The sequence below is a fragment of the Heterostelium album genome, assembly GCF_000004825.1.
Source record: "Heterostelium album PN500 unplaced genomic scaffold PPL_scaffold10, whole genome shotgun sequence".
Lineage (NCBI taxonomy): Eukaryota > Evosea > Eumycetozoa > Acytosteliales > Acytosteliaceae > Heterostelium > Heterostelium album.
In genome coordinates this window covers 496,566-509,689 of record NW_008805072.1, presented here as the reverse complement: position 1 = coordinate 509,689, position 13,124 = coordinate 496,566, and the positions used below count along the sequence as shown (strand labels likewise).

The window sequence follows — 13,124 nt, the reverse complement described above, 5'->3', positions numbered from 1 at the left end:
ATTTTTCTGATTTTTCAGGAATTATATAAAGTATTTGCAATAATAATAATTATAGTCTGTGTTGGTATAAATCAGAGTTAAATAAACAACAATGATGTACAATAGAATATTGAATTTAGAGAGTCAAAAATCTAAACGTTTCAGATATAAATGTTAATATTAGAATTAAAAAAAAAATAAAGTATTTTTTTTTATTTTAACAACTTTAATGAGTTAACTTTATATTCATTAAATGTGTGGAATCTTGGAAGTGGTTTCAATGATGGGTGAGGAGGAGATTGATAGTTTTGGAATTGACCAGAGAAATTGAAGAGTAATAACCATAGTGAATCATAATCTTTTTCCAAAAGTATCTTCCAAATGTCGACTGTGGTTGATTGGAAAGATTCAGGTTGTGTGGATGACAAGTATGGAAGAGTCAGTCTGGCCACCTCAATCAACTGTTGTTGATTCAATTTCAGTGTTTGGATGATGACCAAAAGTGAATCGAGAATAATACTCTGAATCTTGAACGAAGGTGTAAACTTCATAGATTTAGCTGCCATCAAATCTTTAGTCTCTGTAATTGGTGTAATCAAAGGTTGTTGTTGCTTTGTTGACTTTGCTGTTGTTGAACTACCCGATAGTTGTTGATTCTGTTGCTGTTGTTGATTATCAGATACAATATTAAATGATATCTTTGATGACTCTCTTTGTTGTTCACTACCACCGTCCAACAATGATATTGCTGTTGTTGTTGATGTTGTCGTTGTTGACTCTCTCTGTTGTTGTTTTAGTTCACGTTGAATTATCTTTTTGAGAATAGGGAATAGATCTGTCCAGAATCTCTGTGCGATGAAATCCTTTGAGAGTTTGGTGATGCTCTGTATGAGTTCCAATGCACGTTTGCTTGTGGCGCGATCATCCGTTTGTTCGATACGCTTGATGATAGACGGCCAAATACTGTGAATCAGCGGGAACAACGCCACCTTTGGTTTCTTATCATTGGCAGTGACAGGATTGACACGTGGTGTTTTCTTTAAATCATCACCTGATAGCGACATATCATCTCCATCTGTTTCCACTTCTTCTTCCTGCTCATCTTCATCACCACCATAGTTTCTATTACCGGTGGAAACAATCAGTAGTCCCATATCCATAATGTCAAGTGTTGCCATCTTGATAGCTCTGCTTCTGGAACCCAAAAAATGCTTACATTTGTGGATGATGTCACTCAGTAGCTGTCTCTGAGTCTCTGTAGTTGTTTTGAATTCATCTTTTCCAACAGCAGCTTTCCTACTGTTCCGCTGTTTCTGTAGCTTGGCAATAATAGCTTCTTTCTCCTTTAGTGTTGTAGCACCACCCCAATAGTTATGCTCTTGTTCATTCAATTGTTTCTGTTGATGATGATTCATAAAGAATGACTTTATATCACTGATTGATGATGAATTAGATTCTTTCATATTATCATCTAAATCCATCATCTTCTCTTCTTCTCCATCTCTTTGTTGTTGTCTTTGTTGTTCTAAAAGTTGTTGTTGATTTTGATTATATTCAATCTCCAATTTCGAATTGTTATATAATACTCTAATGATATTATACAATATCTTTATGAAAATGATTATACTCTCGCTATTCTCTGTCGATACATCCAATGAGAATAGAATAATCTCCACCGTATCCTTGAGGAACGGAAGAAATCCCATACCAGTGATATTTAAAATACCTTCGAATACATTAGGTGTATTAGGATATGAATGTAGATATTTCATATTACTCTCTAAATAATAATTAGTTAAATATTAAAGTTTGTTAGTTTTATATTTTTTGCTTTTGTTTTATAATGTTTAGTTTTTTTACGAACCTATTTTATCTAATAAATAATCAGAATTCTTATATACGATATCTTCTAGTGAATCATAGTTGAACAGAGATGTAATGTTATTCAATGCCAATCGGCAAGATCTCATAAGAATTCCAGTTGTGTCGTGAGAAGCAACACCAAACTTCTCCATCAAATGATATAGTACTTTACTAATAAACAATGTTTGATGTTTCTCTAAATAGATAGATAGATAGATAGATTGTTTGTTAATAGCTAATTCTTTTATATATATCTGTTATTTATAATAGATACTTACTATTCTTTAAAAGTGGTGCCATTGATCCTATACCTTCGATTATCAAAGATTGTAATATTGTATTATCTAAATATTGTTCAAAATACTTATTATTATTATTATTACTGTTATTATTGTTATTGATATTAATTGTATTATAATCATCTGATGGATTGGATATTGGTAGATTCATTAATTCTGGCTCCAAATATTCATCTAATAAATACATGATTGTTGAGAAATCAATTGGTAATTGTTGTTGTTGTTGTTGTTGTTGTTGTGTTGAACCAATCATTAATTGATTCATTACGAGTATGATCTCCTTTCTCAATGGTGATCTAGATAGAGTTGAGTTCGAGAGTAATACATCGATCCAATTGGTGAGTGCAATCGACTTGGCAACCTCTCTTATTATCTCAAATATCCAATGTTCCAACTGTTCTGTTTGTATATGAATATATGGACGTACTAGCTTATTACTAACTTCCATTAAACGTTTATTACTACTACTATTATTACTATTTCTATTAAATGGATTGTCGCTAACTACTTTCAATGTTTCTTCTAATGACTTTGATGCTTTACTTATCAAGCTATTGCTATCATCTTCATCTTTCTCACCACTCGAAGGTAACTTCATCTCCAACAACTGCAATAAAACAGTTGATATCAACTCCATTCTAACATTTAAAAAGCTATCTAAACTATTGGTATCGATCGTTTTAATATAGGATAACACCAACTTGGCAATCGCTTCCTTCTTCTCCTCCTCTAGAATCTTATGCTCCTCGGTTCCACATATCAATCTTGGCATTGCTTGAACTAGATGATTGAAATTCTCTAATAGCAAAGATTGTATATCCATTCCATTCTGTTGTTTTAGAATGGACAATCTGTTTCTAGCAATGGTCGATACTTCTTCATAGTCATCTAGCGAGTACCATACCAATGTCTCCAAGAGAATCGGTAGAGTGGAGTGTAGTGATGGCACCATAATCAAACGTTCTGCACATTCGACCAGTGCAACCTTCATACTCCACTTTAGCGGAGTAGACATGAAACCACCATAGTTGAATCGTTGTTGTTTCTGCTTATTACTATGCATAAACTGCTGTTCCAACTCTTGTCTCTGACTATCAATATCCACATTCCTCAGCTTTGAATAGCTATTTGAATGTGGAAATATTACACTTATAAATTTAAATATATTCTTTTCCGATTGTGATAATTCCATTGACATTCTTGTTGTTGTTGCTGCTGGTGGTGTTTTTGTTGTTGTTGTTGTTGTTGTTATCTTATAATCATCTGTTAACATATCATTAATATCAAAATTACTATTACTATTGTTGTTGTTATTGGTAGTAAAAGCAGATACAATTAAATTTGTAAATAACTTTAGTGATTGTATTTTTATGTTGGTTCCAAGTTTGTAGTCAGAGATGATAAGCTTGAATAGAGTTGTGGAGGTGGCGGGTAGGATGCTTTCAACGATCGGTTGTTGTTTGTTGTTGGTGAGCAGTGGATTCAAGATGACTTCCAGTGTGTGAGTGACTGTCAATTTGCTGTTTCTAGAGATCGACTTGGCAACTAATAGATCCAGTAGCGTAGATATAGAGAATGCCAAAGTAATAAAGATTTCACCTTTACTATCGATGGCAGTCTCCATCGATTTACAAACAGGTGTCCACCATTGATAAACAGATCTAATACAATCCAGCAATTCAATTAAATATTCTTCCGATAAATTATATTGTATTTCTGATTTTTGTTGTTGTTGTTGCTGTTCATTTTCAAGATTATTATTCTTTCTAACTATTGAATTAAATATTATATTACATAATAATTGAATTATCTCTACGAATTGTCTTGTTTGTGGTAAATATAAAGGTTGTTGTTGTTGATTATCCAAGTTGTAATTCGATAGTTTTGTTGTAATTAAATTGAGCAGTTGCAAAGATTGACATTGTATGTTATCTCTTGAGATGATGATTCTTATCGTTTGATTATTTACTTTGTTTGGTGATAATAACAATACAATTGGTATATACAAATAATCTAATAGTAGTGAAAGTGGTTTTGGTTCTGTTTGATCTATCTTCTCATAGAGTGATTGAAGAAGATTAGTTATCTCTGTTGTAATTGTTGTTTGTTCATTATTATTATTATTATTATTATTGGTTGTATTTATAGATTGTCTTGTTAATAGAGTTACAAGAGAATCACACAATGGTTTAAATTTTGAGAAAACAAGACTAAACAATGTACGATCATTACTTGATAACTCCATAATCACTATATATTAATATTATATCTTAATCTGTTTTAATTTAATTTTGCAGATCTTAAAATTAACCCAAAATGCAATTGTTTTTTTAACTCAGTTAACATCATCCATTTTTTTTGTTTACTTACATTCATTCACTAAATTTAGAAGTTCATTGTTCTAGAATAATATTACAATAAAATGAGTGAAGAAACAATTGAATCTTTACAGCAAAGGGCTATGCAAAATAGCAATGTAAGTAAACTATCTATCTACTGTATCATTATTAAAGTATTTTACTGACATTGTTGTTTATCGATTGCTTTATTTTTAGCCTGAACAACAACAGAGAGCAGAACAACAAAGAAGAGAGAATGAAGAAAAAAGAAAACATATATTAGCACAGATTTTGACACCTGCTGCAAGAGAGAGATGTATGAATGATAGATAAGGATAGATATAGATATTTAGAAATGTTAAACCTTTATAAACTATTTGCTAATTTTTATTATTATAATTAATAGTATCAAGAATAGCAATGGTAAAAGCAGATAAAGCACGTCAAGTTGAGGATATGATTATTAATGCTGCTCAAACAGGTCGTTTACAAGAGAAAGTCGATGAACCAAAGTTGATATCTTTATTAGAGCAAATCAGTGAAAAAGCAACTAAAACAAATATAATTGTAAGTGTTTTTATTATAATACCCTTTTATTTCATTAACTTATTCTTTCTATTATTATAATCAATCATAGATGAAGAGAAGAACTATCGATGATGACGATTAGATTTAATTATAAATATAAAAAACAAAAACAGAATAAAAAAAACAAACTTAAAAATATTTAATTAAAACAATATTGTTTAGTTATTGTTATTGTTATTTTATTATTGTTGTTGTTGTTTTTTGTTACATAATTATTCGAGATAATTAGAGTAATCTGTTGATAGTTGGTAGAATTGAAGCATCTACGGTTTGGTCGTTGGTCGGAATGACGCTGTTGTCAAAGAGGAACCACTTTTCTGTGAGAGTAACCGATTGCTTTGGTTCGAGGAGTGTTAGCGGGCCAACTGTTTCCAGCTCGAGAATGTCAGGTGATAAATAACACTCTACGTTGGCACCTAGATCGACGTTGAGATCTTTGGTTTCTCTATCGATCAACTTGACAAACAAGGTATCGGAATTCACTGCACATGTCCAGCCGTTGTTGACACGTGCGCCAATCTTGTTGGTAGTGGTAGCCGTCGGTTGCTGTTCGACGACGATATAGCGATTTCCGAGTTTAAGACGACTGTCTGTAAGTTTTGTGTAGTTCCACAGCGAAACGGAAGTTCGCGGTTGCAGTCCACTCGGCTCGTCGTGCGACAGTGGAATGACGGCGGTGGTGTGTGGCGCCATCACAGTGATTGCCCATGGCGCCAACTCATATGGCCAGCGTCCGATATTCTCAATGGTGTGCTCGACTTGCAGTGATGGCACGGCTTGTCCGCCGTTCGTTGGAATGTGATCGAGTGCTCGGATCTCAATGGTTTTCTTCAGGCTGTTTTCCAGCTCGTCTGGCGACACGAACTTCACGCTACGTCGGTCAGCAGCAATCTCAATGGCGACACTGAAATTATCTGGGAAGTAGGTTCTTGGCGATTGCTCGGGTGCGCTCCACAGCCTGTGTCCTCCATAGAGTTTCCATTCGGTGCCACCAACTTGACCGGCATCTGCTTGTGCCACACCCATCAATTCCTGTGACAAATGCTGATTGTTTACTTTTCTCAACGAAATAATTCTGGGACCGACATCAGTGGTAACTATACACTGTAAATTTTGATATTGAATTCTATAGCAATTCTTCCAGCCTAAATATCCTACCTTTTCAACAAACATATTTACACTTAAATTTAATTTAAAATTAATATTAAACTTAAACCTTTTTCAAAATAAAAAAATGATTGTGGTGGTTCATTTCGGAATCAAGCAAATCAAAAACTAAGTTCCGAAAAAATGAAAAAGTTGAAGTTCGGAATATATTTATTTTTATTTAAACTATTTATATATCTTTAATAAAAATATAATGTATTTTTTGTTATATGATTCGATGTTTGTCCTATTCTTGAATTATAAATTGAATTTGAATAATTTATATTTGATTGATTATTTGAACCTCCGGAAATGTTTGATATACTATTTAAAATATCAGAGTTGGAGTTTGAAAATAAGGATATTAATGAGTCTAAAGAAAAAAAAAGAATAGTTAGAATAAATTTAAATATTTATAGATTCTATTTTAAAAGTTTTACTTACTTAAGATTGTCATTTTAAGGTAATAAGTATTTAGTTTAGATTTAAAGTTAAATTATTTAGTATAGAAGTTTTAGTTTTAAAAGTATTTATTAATATTTTAATGATTTAGACAATTGATATTTATATAGTAGTAGGTTAGCGTTCGCCAAAGTAAATCTGAAATTTAAAAAATATGGTTGTTCAAACTGTACCATTCAATCTACAAAAGTTTACTTAAAACAAATACAACATCATCATAAAATTAAACTGTCATTTTATTTTTTAATAAGTTATATAATTCTTTAAAGATATACTAGGCACATCACACCCACAAGTGACGATTTCAACTACTAAAATCTAGATAGATATTGACTCCCCTACATATACTTATTAAGAGTATGATGGCATGAATACATATTTATAGTGGATGTTAAAATCAATGAAAACATTAAAAATTATCCATGGATGATCATTGATGTATCATTTAAATTTTAATACTTTATGGTTTTAGATCGTTCTTGTTATTGTCGTTATGCTGTTTGAGATTTTTTTTATTTGTTCATTTTAAAAGTGATCAACATATGTTGAAGTTGACGTTTGAGAAAACGACTAATTTAGATCATTGTAAATTTAAAAAAAAAAACACAGTATACACTCTTCTATTATGGTTATATAACAATTTTTAAATAATGATGATAAGTGGATAACCTATTTATTAGTTGAAAGTTCAATATTGAGCCAACCCCAAAAACAAACCACATAAACACAAAACAATCTATTCTTATAACCCACAAAATTATATATATCAACAAAAACTAATTTAATTACACCAAAAAAATAAACAAATTAAGATTAAGATAATTGATTGACAACTTCATACAAGATTGTCTGAGATTAAAGATAGATTAACCTTTATGAATGGTATGATACTTCTTGTTAAAAAATATATGTGGTTTATTCTCCCACAGCTGTCACATTAATTTTTTTTTTAATGGGGTTTAACTTTTTTAACAGTTAAAAAAATTGTTTTTGTATTTTTTAATATTATCCTTTATAAGAGTAGGATATGATTCATTGACCACCCTAAAAAGAAAGTGATTCATTCAAGTTATTTTATCTTGACATTTAATTTTAATCAATGGTTCCAAAACAATTATGATATTTTTTTTTTTAATTTTGTTATTTTTAATTATTCATTTAATTTAATATATGAAAAAAAAAACTAATAAAAATTTTGAAAAAAGGAAATCTTAAGATTACATTTGTAGATCAACCCTTTCCAATATTACAATAATCTTGTAGTTTAGTTACTTTACTTTCCAAATAAATATAATCCAAATGACAACATCTTAGGATTTCCTCCAAAATTTTTTTTTTTTCTATTTAATTTAATATTTAAAGTTGTACCCGTTGAAAGGTAAGGGTCAAATTAATCAAAGTAATAAGACTCTTCGTAGGCAGGGCATATTTAATTCATCTTATATTGATTCTGAAAACACCTCAATCATTGAATGAAAAACGTGCAAAAAAATAGTATCAATAGTGAACTCAAATTGTGAAAAATGCAATCATATCTGTTTTATTGATATCTAGATCATGATCATATTATGGTTGGTGTACCTTTTTTGTAACAAAAAAAAAAAAAAAAAAAAAAAACGGGTCCTTTTGCCAAAAATATTTTTTTCGTTATTTCAGTTCTGAAAATTTATTTTAATTTTCTTTACAGTAAATAATATTTAAAGATTGAATTAAATTTAATTTAGATGCTTCTGAATCATCTTTGAAGCGAGATGAAACGAATCCATCTGGACGTACTAGAAGCATACCACTTGTTGTGATACCAAAGTCGATGGACCAATCGATACCGGAATCGTCAAAGTCTTTTTGTGCAACAACAACTTTCAGTGGAGTGGATGATCGATCTCTTAGTAGTTCATCGGCCACAAATTGCCATCTACTCTCACCTCCAACAATTAACAATGATTTCCTATAGTCTATTAGATCCAAAGTTGAGATTATCTTTGTTTCCTCTCTTTGTTCTTCGCCATCATTCTCCACTTGTTCTTCATTGTTTTGATTCGATAGTTTTCTAATGAGTTTATGTGGAACTCTTGTACCGGGTCGTCCAACAAGATCACGAGTTTGTTCATCGACTTGATCAAATCCATTCTGTTGATTGTTGAATGATTTCGAGCGGTATCCATAGCCAAGGATGAGATATGGAAATACCTTGAGAATCATGGTTGGCACTGTTGTGATACCATTCTGAATCAAACCACGAGAATCGTTGAAACTACCGGCGAGTGATGCTAGTTTGGCAGCAATTGGGTGTCTCTCATCTTGATATGTTGCCAACAACGATGGTTCAGCTTCTCCTCGTAAGATGGCTGCCAACTTCCAAGCCAAGTTATGTGCCTCGGCAATGCCAGAGTTTGCACCAAAGCCACCCCAAGGCGGCATATTCTTGGCAGAGTCACCCACTAGTATAATACGATCGACAACCAATTGTTTTGCAACTCTTACTCTAGACCACCATGGTTGCGATCCTTTCAATTCAATTTGATCCAAGTTTAGATTGAATTTTTTGGCAACAGTGACATCGAAATCACCAATTGCATACTTGATACACTGAATACATCGTTCACGTGGGTAGTCAGCAATGGTTTCACCCTCGGCCATCGCTACGTGAAGCACCCAAAGATCGCTATTGTTAATCGATGCGAAGAGACCTCTGACCTTCTCGTTCTCCACCAACACCATACTGAATTCTCTGCCAACCACCAACTTTGAGAGATCACATCTAAAGAAGATATTCAATTGCTGAGACAACACACCAACTCCATCCATTTCGATTTTCAACGCAGTTCTTGTCGGACTGTTTGCACCATCGCATGCCAACATGTATTTACTTTTAATCTCAAACGTTTTACCATTGACATCTCTTGATTTCAATGTTGCAGTTACACCATTGCTATCTTGTATGAAATCCACACACTCTGTATTGAAATGAATCTTCAATTCTGAGGAATCCGATTGTTTCGCTCTGGTGAGTGCATGCTGAAGTAGAATTGGTTCAGCCAAATCTTGAGTACATCTTTGTAGTCCGAAAGGACTGCCTTGTTTGTAATATCGAATAACATGACGCACCAGTTTCATCAGTGAGAAAGCAATCGCTCCCATGATCAGTGAAAAATAGATTCCAGGCAGTAGTTTAAAGAGTAGGAAGAACATCACGATGAGAATCAGTCCGAAACCGAAAGATCTTAGCTTTAGAGTATGAGAACTCATAACCTCGAGCAGAGTCCTACCGGAATAGATTCCTTTCGACAAACCGATTGCACTGCCCGCCTCGGCAATCTCCTTGTCCACACCGAGCTCGTGCCAAATCTCCATGGTTCTCGCATTGAAGCCACGCGAACGAGGATGAACATTAGTCGATTGATGTTTCTCCACCAATATACAATCGATACCTTGTCTTTGTAATAGTAGTGCCGATGTAAGACCAACAATTCCACCACCAACAATCAACACCGATGTTGTAGTAGTCGATTCCAACTCCCCATCTTTTTCTTTGACAATAGTCATTATTTTTACGCCAGTTGAATATATATTTTAGAGAAAAGATTTCAACTTAATTTTCGATATTTTTTAATAATAAAAAATGGAAACGAATGTTTTGATATTAAAAATAAATAAATAGTAATACAAATAAAAATTAACTTTAGTAAAATTTTTGTTTTGCAAATAACTATTTTAGTTTGTTTATTTATAGAAAGGAAAAAATCGAATTTATGCCTGCAAACTAATTAAAACGTGTATTCATAACCCATTAATTAATTGATTCATTGATTTCCTTTACCAATGTAACCGTGTGAGTAGTAAATTTGTTTTGTTGTTTTTACAAAATGATTATTATTATTATAAATATAAATAATTTGCATGACTCATTTATTCATAGACAATTGAAAAAACAAAAAAGGTCTAAAATTCAAAAACGTTTGATATTTAAATTAATGTTTGATTGCAAAAGATCGATCTTTGTTGATTGTTAACCCCAGAAATTTTATCATGTTTCTTATTTTTCTGAACAAAATTTATTTTTTTTTGCAAAATTTTTAAAAAATATAAATAAAATTTCTTTTCTTTGTTCATCAATCCCACCAAACAAAGAACCAACTTAAATCAATACTTTAATTTTTCATTTTTATTTTAATTTTAAACTTGTTAGTCAGTTTGATAAGATATAACTTGAAGTAGCTCTATCTTATCTTTATATATATATATATATCTATTTTTTGTTTCATTTATCTTTTAAAATAAATAAAAGTAAAAAAGTAATAAAGACAATTTGCATTTTAAATGGACACAACTGAAGATATTAGTGATTTAGTATGTATTTAAATTCTAATTATATATTAATTATTGAAATGATTAATTAACTATTATATTGTTGTTAATTATAAAATACTATAGCCATTTAGTTATGATGATGAAACAGATAATGAAGCAATTGAATGTCCTATTTGTTATTGTCCGTTGATCGATCCGGTCGAACATCAATCACTGAATCAATGTACACAACTATTCTGCAGACAATGTGTCGGGAAACTTGACAAATGTCCATTCTGTAGAATGGCAGTTCCACAATGGGATACAGTTACACTCTCACCTGCCACACTCAAATTCTTATTCAGACCACTCGGTGAATTAAAAGTCACTTGCAAAGTATGCAAGAAATCAACCACCAGAAAGGAAATAATCAGTCATGTTGAATCATGTTCAATCGGTATCTATCTATAGAATCTAATATTAATCATAATCATACCTTTACGATCTATATATAATATTTACTAATATAACATAATACTATTATCTTATCTATAACTATAACACAGTTTTACCAAAAGGATTTGTACCAAAAGTTGAAGATACACCCACAAACAACAACAATTCTTCATCTAAGAATTTACCATCGATTATCAATCCACTTTTTGATTTAACAAGAAGAATGTTTGGAAGTGCTAGTCCAACAAACGCCAATAATGCTACAACTTCTAATAATAGCAATAGCTCAAATTCTGTTTCGACAAACTCAAATAACAGTAATAGTAATATGAATAATAACTCTAATTTCAATAATAATAATAATAACAATAATAACAACAACAACAATAATAATAATAATAATAATAATAATAATATATAATAATAATAATAATAATAATAGTAATAATTATCCAGCTGTACAATATAATATTTCGACAAATGCATCAAATTTAAATATACCACCATCTTCTACTATTCAAATGTCTAGTTCACCAATTTCAGGACCACCATCTATTATAAATACACCATCGATGACGATAACATCAACATCAACACTATCACAACAACCATCAGCACCACAATTGCAAGATTTACAATATCAATCACAAATCAACAGTCCCTACTCACATTTGGCACCTAAACCAACAGGCGGTCCATTGCCACCACCATCATCAAAAGATTACCCATCGATGTTCTACCCACAGCAATCACAACTACCACCACAACAAACAACACAACCATTACAATATATGCCACAGCCAAATGGTGCAGGCTACTATCACTACCCACCACGACCATCGACCTACATGTTTGGTCAACCAATCTATCAGAACTCACCCTATCAATACCCAATGCAACAACCACTTCCACCACAACCATCGAGTTACTTCTACAACTATCCATTGGCATCCTCACAACAACAACCACAACCAATGATGTCATCGACCATTGGCTCACCTATCACCATCACGACAACAGCCAATCCCAATGGAAAGGTTCCACTGCAAACCAAGAATTCGATTCCACCCGAATTCCAACATATGTACTTTAACACTATGGCACCGAGAGACAAAGAGACATTCTCACACAAATCATTCCGGACTCCACTGCAACTGGAGATCTACCGAAGTGTAACATTCAACGAGGTCAGATTTGACGGAATCAACATAAACAGTTGTCAGTTTATCGATTGTACCTTTACCAACTGCTATTTCATTGGTACCTGCTTCACCAATACCACCTTTACCAATTGCAAGCTCAGTAGTAGTGATATGAACGGCTCTGCTCATGTAAAGACACACTATATCGACAGCTTCATAACCAATATCAACTTTTTCCAATCGAATTGCGGATCCAATATCTTTGCACACTGCAAACTGACCAATGTCAACTTTTCACGATCGAATCTCACAGGAACACTCTTTAAATATACGAAAATATCGAATTCCAATCTCACCAATTGTTGTTTACTCCAAACCAATTTCCCCAACTCAAGATTACTACACACCAATCTCACTGACTCTGAAATATCATCACATTCATTTGCACAAGTCAAACGTCAAGTTGGTACCATCAACAAAGGTTTAAAGATTAAATAAATACCTTTTTTTTGCTTTAAATAAATAACTATTATCTATCCAATTACTATTCTATTAATATC

The 13,124-nt window shown here is 32.1% G+C and overlaps 7 protein-coding genes across 7 annotated transcripts; 3 read left to right on the top strand and 4 right to left on the bottom strand.

The window, feature by feature from the left end:
• Nucleotides 1-191: 191 nt before the first annotated feature.
• PPL_12231 (uncharacterized protein) lies at nucleotides 192-4,386 on the bottom strand (the record flags this gene model as incomplete). Its single annotated transcript, XM_020582971.1, has 3 exons — nucleotides 192-1,759; nucleotides 1,844-2,038; nucleotides 2,121-4,386. The coding sequence occupies 3 exons, from the start codon at nucleotides 4,384-4,386 to the stop codon at nucleotides 192-194; spliced, it is 4,029 nt and encodes a 1,342-aa protein (XP_020429752.1).
• A 177-nt stretch (nucleotides 4,387-4,563) lies between these two features.
• PPL_12230 (DNA-binding protein) lies at nucleotides 4,564-5,150 on the top strand (the record flags this gene model as incomplete). Its single annotated transcript, XM_020582970.1, has 4 exons — nucleotides 4,564-4,617; nucleotides 4,697-4,796; nucleotides 4,887-5,047; nucleotides 5,118-5,150. The coding sequence occupies 4 exons, from the start codon at nucleotides 4,564-4,566 to the stop codon at nucleotides 5,148-5,150; spliced, it is 348 nt and encodes a 115-aa protein (XP_020429751.1).
• Nucleotides 5,151-5,293: 143 nt separating this feature from the next.
• Nucleotides 5,294-6,241, bottom strand: PPL_12229 (uncharacterized protein; the record flags this gene model as incomplete). Its single annotated transcript, XM_020582969.1, has 2 exons — nucleotides 5,294-5,654; nucleotides 5,934-6,241. The coding sequence occupies 2 exons, from the start codon at nucleotides 6,239-6,241 to the stop codon at nucleotides 5,294-5,296; spliced, it is 669 nt and encodes a 222-aa protein (XP_020429750.1).
• Nucleotides 6,242-6,414: 173 nt separating this feature from the next.
• PPL_12228 (uncharacterized protein) lies at nucleotides 6,415-6,671 on the bottom strand (the record flags this gene model as incomplete). The annotated part of the gene is made up of 2 exons (XM_020582968.1): nucleotides 6,415-6,587; nucleotides 6,659-6,671. The coding sequence occupies 2 exons, from the start codon at nucleotides 6,669-6,671 to the stop codon at nucleotides 6,415-6,417; spliced, it is 186 nt and encodes a 61-aa protein (XP_020429749.1).
• A 1,676-nt stretch (nucleotides 6,672-8,347) lies between these two features.
• PPL_12227 (uncharacterized protein) lies at nucleotides 8,348-10,222 on the bottom strand (the record flags this gene model as incomplete). Its single annotated transcript, XM_020582967.1, has 1 exon — nucleotides 8,348-10,222. The coding sequence occupies one exon, from the start codon at nucleotides 10,220-10,222 to the stop codon at nucleotides 8,348-8,350; it is 1,875 nt and encodes a 624-aa protein (XP_020429748.1).
• A 774-nt stretch (nucleotides 10,223-10,996) lies between these two features.
• Nucleotides 10,997-11,843, top strand: PPL_12226 (uncharacterized protein; the record flags this gene model as incomplete). The annotated part of the gene is made up of 3 exons (XM_020582966.1): nucleotides 10,997-11,026; nucleotides 11,111-11,423; nucleotides 11,533-11,843. The coding sequence occupies 3 exons, from the start codon at nucleotides 10,997-10,999 to the stop codon at nucleotides 11,841-11,843; spliced, it is 654 nt and encodes a 217-aa protein (XP_020429747.1).
• Nucleotides 11,844-11,943: 100 nt separating this feature from the next.
• On the top strand, nucleotides 11,944-13,062 carry PPL_12225 (uncharacterized protein; the record flags this gene model as incomplete). The annotated part of the gene is made up of 2 exons (XM_020582965.1): nucleotides 11,944-12,506; nucleotides 12,960-13,062. The coding sequence occupies 2 exons, from the start codon at nucleotides 11,944-11,946 to the stop codon at nucleotides 13,060-13,062; spliced, it is 666 nt and encodes a 221-aa protein (XP_020429746.1).
• Between the last annotated feature and the right edge of the window lie 62 nt (nucleotides 13,063-13,124).